Genomic DNA, 13234 nt, shown 5'->3' on the forward strand with positions numbered 1-13234 from the left:
TGTTTCCTTCTTAGGTTCATAATGGCCCTAGAAGGTGCTGTTTGTTAGACTGCTGTAGTTTTCTCAGAGTGATACCTAGTAGGCTTGATGCAGTGTCCTTCTTAAAGATGCCCTTCACCCCCCCCCCCCTTACCAAGGACTATCTGGCCCTTTGGTGAGTTGCAGTCAATCCTGCGACTGATAAATCTTCATCCAGCAGTTGAACACTCTGGTTGTGTCTTGCAGTTATGTTTAAAACTCTTTGAACATGGTATAGGCAGCCTGAAGCTAGTACTTGTATATATGTAGTTCCCCCAAGGTGGTCCTGATGTGTAGACAGGATCGTTGTGATCCTCCCGTTGCATCCACATCCCGTCCTTCCTTTGTATGTGTCATCTTTATTCCCCTTGGCTGAATAGTAAACCAATCATTTTAATTCTTTTAAAACATTGCATCCTTGTTTGGGTCTCTTTGTCTAGAAGAGCCTGCTTTAACCTGTTCTGAGCCCTTGGAACAGCCTATATAGGAAACCACCCCAGTATCAGCATTGTCAGGATTCTCAAAACAGACTAGCAGAGGGCTGAGTGTATGGCTCAGTGGATAGAGGCTTGCCTGGCACACACAGAATGACTACTGTGGTGGTAACTCCTGCAAAACCAGAACTTCAAGGTCATCCTCAGCGCCACATAGTGAGACCCTGTCTCAGGGAGTAAAAGTGGCTCAGCAATTAAGACCATTGGCTCTCCTAGAAGACCCAAGTTTGGTTCCTAGTACCCATGTCAGGTGGTTCAGAATCACTTTAATCCCACCTCCAGGAGATCCGCTGCCCTCTTCTGGCTTTTATGGGCATCAGTACATTTGTGATACACACACATAAATATACATCAAACCCTAAAAGGACTTAGCAAAGAAAGTGGGATGTAAGTTTAGGGATTGAGCTGTTGACTATAATGGTCAGTGGTTTTGTTTTTGTTTTTGTTTTTGTTTTTACTGGTATATGTGTGTGTGTGTGTGTGTATGTGTGTGTTACTGTATGGAGACAGTCGTGGTGTCAGGTTTCTTCCTCTGTGACTCTATCTTATTTTGTGAGATGGGGCCTCTTCCTAAACTTCGGAGCTTGTTGTTTCGGGTAAACTGTCTAGCCAGCAAGTCCTTGGGATCTGCCTGTTTCCACTCCAGAAGTGCTGGGATTATGAATTTATGAACGTTCAACTGCTATGCCCAGCTTTGAAAAGGGGACTGGGGGTCCAAACTCAGGTTCTCATGCTGCGTGGCAAAGACTTTATCTGCTGAGCCGTCTTTTTCCACCCTCTGAATGATTTTTAAACCTTTGTTTTAAATAGGCAGCATGCAACGTGGCGCCACGTGGTGTGTATGTTTGTGGAAATACCACCACCAGCTCTGGTCTCACTGTGACTCTTTCAAAGGACAGTTCCTCTGGAGATTTTGCTTTGGAAGCTGGTGCCCTTGTACTTGGTGACCAAGGTGAGAGAGTAAAGGGACTAATGATGCTGGGGCTTGATACCTTTTCTTCTTGAAACAGTTGCCGTGCTGTGCAGGTTAGATTGCTTCAAGAGACATCTGCAGCCTCTACCACCGAAGTGCTGGAATTAGAGGCATGGGCCACCTCCTCTTGATCAAGCTCTTCATTTCAATGAATTGACTTTTAGTTTGAGAGTTATTCCTACAGTACTGTCTCAACCAGTGAATTGATAATGAGTATCAAACAATAATTGAAAATACAGTACTATCATTTTATTTTTATTATACAGCTAAAACTGGTGTTATTTTCAGAATCTTATAAAAATATGTCAAAATTAAATAATTCGATAAAATATGAATAGTTTCTACAGCTCCAACTTTATAACCCTATTACATTTGTGACCATTTTTGGAGTTTTGTGAGTTCTGTATGGAGTTGGTTTGGATTATCCAGTGAACTCTCGTTCCTCCTGCCTAGTGGTATATGTACAGTGAGTGCTTGTTGACAGCATTACTGTGACTTAGCTCAAAATAGTTCTAGTTACCTTGAAACAACAAAGAAGGTGGATGCTGTCTTTCGTTCTAGAAAGATTGCCCCATGAGTTTAGAGCTGTGACTTTAATAGTTCCTCTGTATTTAACTTCATCTTAGCCTTCTTCAGTTGCAGAGTCCGTTCTCCTTCCCTTGGCCACCTTTCTTTTCATAGCAAGTATCACCACATTTTCAATAGGCTGCCTCCCTCCTGTGGGCCACATAGAATGTAAGCTTCACAAGGGCAAGAATTTGGTGCTTTTCTGCATGCCTAGAACATAGCACTGGTGTACAAATAATAACCAGCAAATATCTACTGAAGCAAACATTCATCTGGTGTTCATCAGAAGCTCCGGTGTGCCTGCTAAGATGTCAGGAAAAGGCAATAGTGCATGCAGATAAGGATGCTTAACTGTAAAACTGCCAGACTTCATTCATTAGAAGTGGAGATAGTTAGAGGTTAGCTATACAGACAGCTAATGGGATTTAAGATGTGAAATGCTAAGTTAGTGTCATGTGTATATATTTTAATAAACTTGCATATATTTAAACAAACATTATATGGCTAGACAGCGCTGTTAGATAAAAAGGGATTTTGCAAGTATAACAGAAGAATACAAAGGAAAGATCAACAGACTGAGTTCTAGAAACAGACAGGGTCTTGCTAGAAGTTTTATAAAGACTGTGAGGGAAAAGCAAAATATAAAGCTTTTAAAAATAGTATTTCCAGGAGCTAGAGAGATGGCTCAGTAGTTAAGAGTACTGGCTGCTCTTCCAAAGGACCTGGGTTCAATTCCCAGCATCCACATGGCAGGCCACAACTGTCTGCAACTCTAGTTCCAGGAGATCCAACACTGCCAGACATACATGCAGGCAAAACACCAATGCATACAAAGTAAAATAAATAATTAATTTAAAAAATAGTATTTTCCTTTAGAATCTGATGAAATGACCAGAAAAAGTTTAAGCGTTAAATTTTGTGACTTAATATTTGTATTCAGACAGGCAAAAGAGTTGAGGATTGTTATAGTTGTCTGAAGTTTGTGCTTTATAACCGTGGGTTAGGTGCTGGAGAGATGGCTGGGCTCTTAGATGACTCAGGTTCAATTCCCAGCACCAACATGGCAAGTTAAACTGTCCTCTAACTACAGGCCCAGGAGGTCTGAGACTCTCATCCTGGCCTCAGTACCCAAACACATCTCCATAGATATACATTCAGGTAAAACACTCATACACACAAAATAAAAATAAATCTTAAAAAAAAAAGTGTAGCAGAAGTTTCCTGTCTGAGCAAAACTGAAATCCAAGCAAAAAATGAAAATTATCCATGAAATGTTTAATGAGAACATGAATTTCACGAAATAAAATGAGTTAGGGCTACTAGATAAAACATTGGTGATCACCTGGTCGTGGTGCTGTAAGCCTTTAATGTTCCAGGACAGCCAGGGCTACACAGAGAAATCTATTTTGAAAAGTACAAACAAAATTGATCAATACACAAAACTGACCCTGCCAGATGAGAGGATAGGTATAGAGGAAAGGCTTACTGTAACTCCAATGACTACAGAGAAGAGAGCACGATTGCAGAGGTAACACAGTAAACACAACGCAGTGGGTAACTGGTTCCAGGAAGTAGGAACCTAGAAGAAGCACTGGGATTGACTTGAAGAGTGTGAGAGAGCCCCAACTCTAAGGTGCTTTAGGTTCAAGCCCCAGCCCTGAAAAAATAGATCTATAGATCTTGAAATGTAGACAAGCGAATGAGCAGTTATTTCTCCTATGAGCTTAGCTGGCAAGGATTTGGTGGCCGTAGAGTACAGGTGAGTTTAGCCGGAGACCCCTAACTGTGTGAGGAAGTGGAAGAAAGCACACAAGGTGTGGTGAGGAGCCCCAGGGACTTGTGCTTCAGGAGTGACATCCCTGGTACTCAGCCCTCGGTACACATCACCGGTGGTGCTGTGGGTTAAGTGTCCCCGCCTGGGCCATCAGTACCTCCTGTTATGCTTGAGTCTTCTATGTATGCTCTTGTGCCCAAGTCATGCTGCCCACGGCCTGCCTAAGACTCAGCTCAAGGAGCACCTTTTCTGTGAGCCTTTTAGTCCCCTATTTTAGCTATATTCTGTTTCAGAGAGCTACCACATAATTCTGCACAGCCTTCTCTTCTCTTTCTTCTCTTCTCTCCTCTTCCTCTCTTCTCCCTTCCCCTCCCCTTCTCCTCCCCCTTTTCCTCTTCCTTTCCTCTTTTTTCCCTCCAGGACAGGGTTTCTTTGTGTAGTGCTGGCTATCCTGGAACTCTCTCTGTAGTCCAGGCTGGCCTCAAACTCAGAGGTCCATCTGCCTTTTCTACTACCCAGTGGTTTGGGAGGTACATTTCTTAGATGTTTGTATCTTACCTAACTGGTTAAGTCTTGATCCATTTTAAGACTTGCATATCTTCATGTATGGGGCTGCACATTGTGTGCTACCCACGGAGGGTGGAGAATAAGTAGTGGCAGGCACATGGTTTTGTAATGAGACAGATGCATCATTTGCTGTAAAACATAGCGGTCCTCATTGACATTTGACAATTGTAAATTCTAGAATCAAATGGAAATAGTCATTGTACAGCAACTTCTGCCTTACAGATTTGGAAGCTGACCAGAGAAAGGTGTTTTTGTCTATTTTTCTACTGTGCTTGTAGGCATCTGTGGAATAGATGAATTTGATAAAATGGGGAACCAACATCAAGCCCTGTTAGAAGCCATGGAACAGCAGAGTATTAGCCTTGCGAAGGCTGGGGTAGTTTGCAGCCTCCCTGCAAGAACTTCCATTATTGCTGCTGCAAATCCAGTCGGAGGACACTACAATAAAGCCAGAACGGTTTCTGAGAATTTAAAGTAAGTGTCTTCCAATGTGTATGCTGTGAGTCAGTAAGGAAAGAATAATTGACTGTATCAATAAGTAACTCACAGAAGTCAGAGGTCTCCAGGAATGTACAGAAACGTACTTATTAAATCCTGAAGACAGTGAGCTTGCCCTGATAGCCTACATGGAACTGGCCAAGCTTTCAGGTGCAGGTGTCAGTGTTACGGGAGTGGGGAGAAGCTACACATGCTCAGTGTGTTGGAACCGCCTTGTACTAGTGTGTACATTCTCTTCTGTTCATTCCAGCCACTTAGCTTAGGAAGTCCTGACTGTAGTTAACAAAAGCCATAGACGTGCTTTTGAATGTGTATTCATTGTTTATCACCATAAAATCGGAAATTGTTTCAAACCTCAGTAAGGCTCATTCCAGATACTGCTTCTTTCCTGCTTCCTAGGATGGGGAGTGCCCTACTGTCCAGATTCGATTTGGTCTTTATCTTGTTAGATACGCCAAATGAACAGCATGACCACTTACTTTCTGAACATGTGATCGCGATAAGAGCTGGGAAGCAGAAAGCGGTTAGCAGTGCCACAGTCACTCGTGTGCTCAGTCAAGACTCAAATACTTCTGTACTTGAAGTGGTTTCTGAGAAACCATTATCAGAAAGACTAAAGGTATACATGTTTCTTAAATATTTAGTTTCATTCTACTTAATGTGTGTGATGGGGGCTGTAAGTATGTCTCAGTGGTATATGTGTTTATCACATACAGGGCTTGCTCTGGATTTAAACATCTATCAGCATCTATCCCCACCCAATAGAATTCATCTTCCTCCTTGTACCTTGACATTTACCGCATACTTTGGAATCATCTGAGGCAGCACTTCTCAACCTGTGGGTCGTGACCCCTTTGGGAGTCACATATCAGATATCCTGCATTTCCGAGATTTACATTACAGTTCACAACAGTAGCAAAATTACAGTTATGAAGTAACAACAAAATAAGTTTATGGGGAAGGGGTCACCACAGCATGAGGAACTGTGTTAAAGGGTCACGGCACTGGGGAGGCTGAGACCCGCTGAGCTAACTAAGGTGACTGGAACGGTAGCCACACTGCGTGGTTTATTTGGGGGAGCTTTAGAACTTTTTTATTTACCTAAACAAGCTAGAAATTTTCAGCCATTTTTTTCATCCTTCTCTAGGTGGCTCCTGGAGAACAGACAGATCCGATTCCACATCAGCTGTTGAGGAAGTACATTGGCTATGCACGGCAGTATGTCCACCCAAGGTTATCTACGGACGCTGCTCAGGCCCTTCAGGATTTCTACCTGGAGCTCCGCAAGCAGAGCCAGCGCGTGGGCAGCTCACCCATCACCACTCGGCAGCTGGAGTCTTTGATCCGTCTGACAGAGGTTCGCCTTGTTTGCACTCAGGACTTTTGTGGCTAGAGGAAGCGAAGACTGAGGACACAAACCTATAGCTCAGGCCTAAGTCAGTCAGGATGCTGACTGTGTATAAGGCCTGGAAAGTGAAAAGAGAGAATGATAGGATGTAGTTCAGGGGCCTCGAGTGCCCGTTCACTGTGTGCAAGGCCCTAGGTTCAGTCTCCAGCACTGAGAGAGGTTGAGGGTGTGTGTGTGTGTGTGTGTGTGTGTGTGTGTGTGTGTGTGTGTGTGTGTGTGGCGTGTTTGTGTGTGGCGTGTGTACATGCGTGTGTGTGTGTGTGTGTGGCGTGTGTGTGTATGGCGTGTCTGTTACATTATGATCTCTCCTTTTCTCTGTTTTCTTCACTATCATCCTTCTACATCAAAAGTGGGTGAATTAAAGATTTTTTTTGAAGATTTAGTCACTTTTGTAACATCAAAGCTACAGATATCTTTCTAGGCAAAGGACCAGTTATACCAAGCAACTTTTATATTTTTAAATGACACTGTAGATTTCTAAAGTGTCTGAGACGTGGTGAGGTTACCTATAATCCCAGGCTTCCAGTTTGAGCATATAGGGATGTGGAGTCTGCCGCGTGTCTTCACTGATGATGTGACAGGTCAGTAGGTGTAGGCAGCCTTTCTGAGAGCAGCACTGTGTGTCAATGCACGATGCTCCGAGGACTACTGCAGTGAAAGTTAGCTGCGTCGGATGGTAAGGTTCTTTTGATCCTAAAATATGGTTGACTCCTCTGTTATTTTAGTTCAGCTAAACTGATTTCCTGATAGTAAAAGGCAACATTTTCATAACCAAATCTCCTGAAATGAGCACTCAGAAAAATATTAGTAGGTAAAAGTACATTCTGGCTGTATTTTAAGCTATTTGTACACTTTTCTAATTTTTTAATTTTTTTTTTATTCTTTGAGAACTGCCTGCATGCATACAATGTATTTTAATGCTAGTCAATACCTAGCCTTCCTTATACAATGAATGATTAAGCTTTGATACAAGCATCTGCACAAATGGTGAAAATATTTGTCTTTTAAGACAGTTGTTTTCTTTCACAGGCACGGGCAAGGTTAGAATTGAGAGAGGAAGCAACTAGAGAAGATGCTGAAGATATAATTGAAATTATGAAGCATAGGTAAGACTGACACTGGTGCTTTTATGTGAGGAGAGGCGGTGCATCCATCACACGTGCAGTCATCAGAGGACAACTTCTGGAAGCCGGTCCTCTGCATGGGTCCCAGGGATTGAACTGATGTCAGTCCTGGCCGACACCTTTACCTGCTCAGGCATTTTGCTGCCCCTTACTTAATTTTTGTAGGAATCTGTTCTTTCTCTTTCTCCTTTTCTTTCTCACCTCTCTTCCCAATCCTCTCTCCTTCCTCCCTTTCTGGGGGAAAAAAAAGTGCTTTTTCACTTTGGGGAAGTATGGCAGATATTTTTCAAATCTTTTTTTTTTCCAAATGGAAACAAGGTAGCATGGATTAAAATCGCAGGTGTCAGTCATTACTAGTGTAACATTTGGAAGTCATCCATCCTTATGTGCCAAAGTTGTCTTCATGCCAAAGTTGTCTTCATCTGTAAATCGGAATAATTATAATTCCCCAGGCATAGGATTGCTGGGAGGATGCCTGTGGTAAATACAATCACCATCTGTCAGTAACTCAAAGCATTTCCAGCAATAAAGGAACATTAATTTATTGCTTAATTCAGGTGGCTTAAGCCTGAAGGTGTTCGGAATGTGTACTGGATCAGGAAATGGGTAGACCCCATCCGCTGTCATGTGTTCCGGCCTTACTTTATGCACATTTCTGTCTGTAGAGTTTCTCATCTATTAAAGGAACAGATCGTGACTATCAAGGTCATCCCTAAGGACTCCTTATGGACAGGGCTAAGATCTGTTCTGTTTGCCACCCTGCACGTCCTAGTGGGTGACCAATACATATTTGATAATTCCTGAGTAAACACTTTGTTAAACTGCCTGTGGGATTTTATGTCCCATTGTACAGATGGGAATCAGCAATAGAGCTGGATTACAGGGCAGGTAATCCCATCTGTAAAGGGTGTTGCAGACTCCAGCCAAAACTCACTGTCAATGCCTACTTCTCTTTCTTGGTTATTCTGTAAAAATAGAGAACAGAGAAGTGGGGTTAGTGTCTGACTGTCACCACTGCAAGTCTGCACGAGCTGAGTGCTTCTCAAGAGTGTTAATTTTTAGATCTCTTTATGGGTCTGGGTGTTTTGCCTGCACAGAGGACAATGGAATCCCATGGAGTTAGAGGTGCTTGCGTGCTGTCATGTGGGTGCTCTTAAACCCCAGTCCTCTGCAAGAGCAGACTGTGAGCTAAACCATGGAGCCATTTCTCCAGCTCCCCCTAGACTTTTAAACATTTTTTTCTTTGCAGATGCTGTGGTAAAAAATAATAGCACGCCTTTACCTAGGAAAACTTAAAATATTGTGTTCACAAATTTTAGTTCTATAAATCAGAAATGATGTTTTTTGGTATTTATAATACTGCTTTTCAACTCTACATTTTTACATTTCATATTTACAAATTTGTTTCGGTGTTTTGAAATAGGATCCCTCCCTCCATATCCCTAACTGGCCCTGTACTTGTCAATGTGTTTCAGGCTGTCTTTAAACTCAAGGGAGTTCTTATGCTTTAGCTCCTGAGTACTGGGACTACAGGCATTTATTACTACTCCTGGCAAAAGTTTTTGGATGTGGTTTTGTTCTTCTAAAAAAAAAAATCACTAATTGTGTTCAAAATACTTTTTTGTCAATCTATATATATCCTAATGAATTTCAAAGTGGCTAAGTCTCACAGCACTCCCAGACTTCTATTATGAATTGGAAACACAGCCCAAAAATTTCTGTAGCCCCGCCATATGAGATAATCCTTTCTTCTCTATCTTTAAGCATGCTAGGAACTTACTCAGATGAATTCGGAAACCTGGACTTTGAGCGATCCCAGCATGGCTCTGGGATGAGCAACAGGTCAACAGCAAAAAGATTTATTTCTGCTCTCAACAGCATTGCTGAAAGAACTTATAACAACATATTTCAATATCATCAACTTCGTCAGATTGCTAAAGAACTAAACATTCAGGTATGATGACCTAAATACTGAGGTTCTTATTAATAGAACAAAACAACTTGTTTTGTTTTATTTTTTTTCTAGCTGTTTTCTCCGTGTACAATCCTGGCTGTCCTGAAACTTTAGACCAGGCTGGCCATGAACTCAGAGATCTGTCTCTGTCTCTGCTTGCCTCTGTCTGTCTCTGCCTGCCTGCTGGCCTCTCTGCCTCTGACTCCTAAGTGCTAAGACTAAAGGCAAGCATATCCATGCCTGGGAACAAAATCACTCTTTAGCTTTAAGATTCTTTGTTACCTCTTCTCAAAGGTTTTGGCATTTCCAATGAGGGACTTTTTTTTAGGAACACTTGGGCTCTGTCTGGAGCGCCCTGTGGCTACTCATTGTGATGGCTCTGGTTTCTCTTTGGATGAGTCCCTGCTGCTCCTACTTTGGAGTTCTAGAGAAAACCAGTGTAATTGCACTTTAAATGTGGCAAGTAGTTCAGATGTAAGATCATGCAATTTCAAAAGCTAGTCTAAGCTGGGCTTTTAATTAAGACAAAGTATTCTTTATTTAGTGGAGTACTATATGAAGCATAGACTGTTTTTGTTTGTTTGCCTAGGAAGCTCGCTGGGTATATGTCTGTGTAGAGATGGATGTGAAAGTCATATTTGGCTGATTACTGAATGTGCTGACTCTTAATGTTTGCTTTTAGGTTGCCGATTTTGAAAACTTCATTGGATCACTGAATGACCAAGGTTATCTCTTGAAGAAAGGCCCAAAGATTTACCAACTTCAAACTATGTGAAAGACTTTACCACATCAGGGCTTCCTGTGGTTCAAAATAGTTCAGAATCATCGTAATTACAAAACTGAAAATAAAAGTTCTGAAAAATGACACAACTCCTATAACAGAATAAAGGCCTATCCATAATTTATCCAGAAGAGTAAGAAGAGTAAATTGTTTCCATTATTTTATCTAAATAGCATAAGCATATGCTTTTAACTCATCATATTTTTAGTAGTGCTTTTTAGTTTTGTATATCAGATGTCTAGCAGGCATTCAGCTAATGCAAAAACAGATTAGTATGTGTTCAGGTGAACTTTTACTTAAAACATTAAACTTTGGCTCTCCTAAATTGTTCAGGTCACAAAAACTCTTCATTCATTTTTAACTTTATGATTATGGGCAGTGGGTCTGACTTGGCTTCTCATTTGAAAGTAGTGGAAATTTATTGACTTAATTAGAAGTCTTTTCTGGGGCTAGAGAGATGACTCAGTGGTTAAGAGCACTGACTGCTCTTCCATAGGTCCTGAGTTCAAGTCCCAGCAACCACATGGTGACTCACAACCATCTGTAATGGGATCCAATGCCCTCTTCTCGTGTCTCTGAAGAGAGTAACAGTGCACTCACATAAATAAATCTTAAAAAAAAAAAGAAGAAGAAGAAGTCTTTTCTGAGGAGTATTATTTATAGAATTGCATGACTGCTGATGATTTAAAAAAAAAAAAAAACTGAAAAAAAAAAAGCTTCCAGTAGTTTGTAAAATAAAACTAGCCTCTTGCCATGGTGCTTAAGGTGTTCTGCCTCTGTGCCTCATGGATGCCATCCCTGTACTTGGAAGAGTGTCTGCAGAAGGTAAAGGGATGGCTTGCCTGCTGCATCAGAGCAGCAGCAAGAAGCACTGTTCATCAGGCCTCAGAAGAGAAAGCACATACAGAGACATGGACCTGAAACCCCCATGCTGAGGGGTTTCCTGTGGTCTGCTTCAAGGAGGCAGGACCAATGAAATCAGAATTCATCATGTTTTTGTGAGTCTTCAAATGGAACTGGACCTCTAGCCAAAGCATTCTTTGTATATATAGCCAATAAGCACGTTAGCATTTAACAGACACTGATTAGAAATTAGTTACTTATGGGCAGTGGTGGCGCACTTGGGAGGCAGAGGCAGGTGGATTTCTGAGTTCGAGGCCAGCCTGGTCTACAGAGTGAGTTCCAGGACAGCCAGGGCTACACAGAGAAACCTTGTCTTGGAAAACCAAAAACCAAAAACCAAAACCAAAAAAAAAAAAAAAAAAAAAAAAAAGAAATTAGTTACTTAACTTCCAGGAAACCAGGAGATGAATAACTAAAAAAACCAAAATACCCAAAAACTGAGTTGGGGAGATGGCTCAGTTGGTTAAGTCTGAGTAAGATCCTCATGTAAAAAGCCAAGGATGCTTCATTTGTAACCCTAACGCTGGGTGGAGGGAGGAGAGGCAGTTTCCTGAAGCTCCCTGGCCAGCCTGAACTGATGAAGCCATTCAGCATCAGCCTCTGCCCCCACACCTACACACATACAAAAAGCAGTGTGCGCTGAGTAACCAAAATAAAGCAAATCCTAGTATTTTACAACGAATATTTAACTGATAGTAAATGCAAAATGAAAATGAAATGAGGGATAATATGCCATAGAATACCATAGAAATATTAAACCCTGACTTGAAGGAACCAAGTGGTAGCTGATATAAATATGATCAAAGTCAGCTGGTTAGATTAGCTGCAAGCAGCTCCATCAGTTGACCCATCCATCCCAAAATGGGCCGATCAGACCACTGTATACAAGGGGATGACTAAGGCTAAGACTATATACAAGGGGATGTAACTCTAATTATGAACAGAAACTGACTTTGTTTTTGTTTTCGAGACAGATTTTCTCTGTGTAGCCCTTGCTGACCTGGAATTTACAGATATCTATCAGCCTCTGCCTCCCAAGTGCTGGGATTAAAGGCATGCACCACGGCCACCTGGATTTATCTTTTTACTTCTTTTTCTCTTTGTTTCATACCACTGCTTAGATTTTTCTTCTCTTTTCCTCTTCTTTCCTTTTCTTCATTTTTCTTTCTTCCTTTTTTAATTAAAAAGAAAAGTCTAGGCCTCTCGCAAAAACCAAAACAAAATAAAGATGATCTTGATAAAAAGCTCCTTAAGACTACAATCCTTAGCCGGGCGTGGTGGTGCACGCCTTTAATCCCAGCATTCGGGAGGCAGAGGCAGGCGGATTTCTGAGTTCGAGGCCAGCCTGGTCTACAGAGTGAGTTCCAGGACAGCCAGAGCTACACAAAGAAACCCTGTCTTGGAAAAAAAAAAAAAAAAGACTACAATCGTCAAATGTGATGTGGGCTTTACGAACAACTTCCAGGTGAGTGTGTGCCATCACAGACTGGGCTGAAGAACAGTGGAAAGACTGCAAGACATCACCACGTGGTGACCTTTCACTGGTTTGGTTCTTGCCCGACCTGGATTCAAGGCCCTGGGTTCAAGCTCAAATCTATAACAAAATGGTAGGTTAGGTAAGGTTATAACAGTGAACTGATTTGTTTCTAATTCAGACTTAGAATAAGCAGGTTTCTCCTGTCCACGGGCTTCTGTACCTGTAAAAGTAAAGGCAAATACAGAAGGCATGTTAGAGTTGTTGAGAGGATAAATAATGACACTATAACGCATACAGTAAGCACTTCCCAAGTAAACAATTAGTGATTGCTATTATTGACATTTCCCTTTGCTCTATTCATATGCATTTAGTGCTAAGGAAGCAGAGTAGGTACTTAACTACTTTGATGCCAACACTAATGCTTTACATCTCCAGTGATAATACAGAGCCATGCACACCAGCGGGCCACTTGGCATCAGGCAGGCCTGATATAAGTGGCTTCCTGTGGCCACGTGGCACTCGCTCTTGGTCTTCCCTACCTGTCATTCTTCTTAGCCTGCAGGCACTAGCGGCTCTACTCACTAGTCAGGTCTTCCTAACCTGCGGGCCTTAGCTGTTCGTGCTCGCCGCTGCCGCGCGGGGGCGCCGGTGAGCAGAGCGGCTGGGTGTCGTGAAAACGTCGTGAAAGCTGACTCC

At 42.0% G+C, this 13234-nt stretch overlaps 1 protein-coding gene across 4 annotated transcripts in view; it reads left to right on the top strand.

The window, feature by feature from the left end:
• Mcm8 (minichromosome maintenance 8 homologous recombination repair factor) overlaps window positions 1–10782 on the top strand; it is a 28061-nt gene extending 17279 nt beyond the window's left edge. For 2 of the 4 annotated variants that reach the window (NM_001291054.1, NM_025676.4), the window contains 7 exons: window positions 1323–1464; window positions 4672–4867; window positions 5291–5510; window positions 6039–6248; window positions 7329–7405; window positions 9188–9377; window positions 10060–10782. In NM_001291054.1, coding sequence (NP_001277983.1) covers window positions 1323–1464; window positions 4672–4867; window positions 5291–5510; window positions 6039–6248; window positions 7329–7405; window positions 9188–9377; window positions 10060–10152 — 1128 coding nt within the window. In that variant the 3' untranslated portion in view covers window positions 10153–10782. Of the gene's footprint in view, window positions 1–1322; window positions 1465–4671; window positions 4868–5290; window positions 5511–6038; window positions 6249–7328; window positions 7406–9187; window positions 9378–10059 lie in introns of those variants that run through there. The other 2 variants (XR_003953691.1, XR_374505.3) reach the window with 2 other exon arrangements.
• The last annotated feature ends 2452 nt before the right edge of the window (window positions 10783–13234 follow it).

The sequence above is a fragment of the Mus musculus genome, chromosome 2 (genome assembly GCF_000001635.26).
Source record: "Mus musculus strain C57BL/6J chromosome 2, GRCm38.p6 C57BL/6J".
Lineage (NCBI taxonomy): Eukaryota > Metazoa > Chordata > Mammalia > Rodentia > Muridae > Mus > Mus musculus.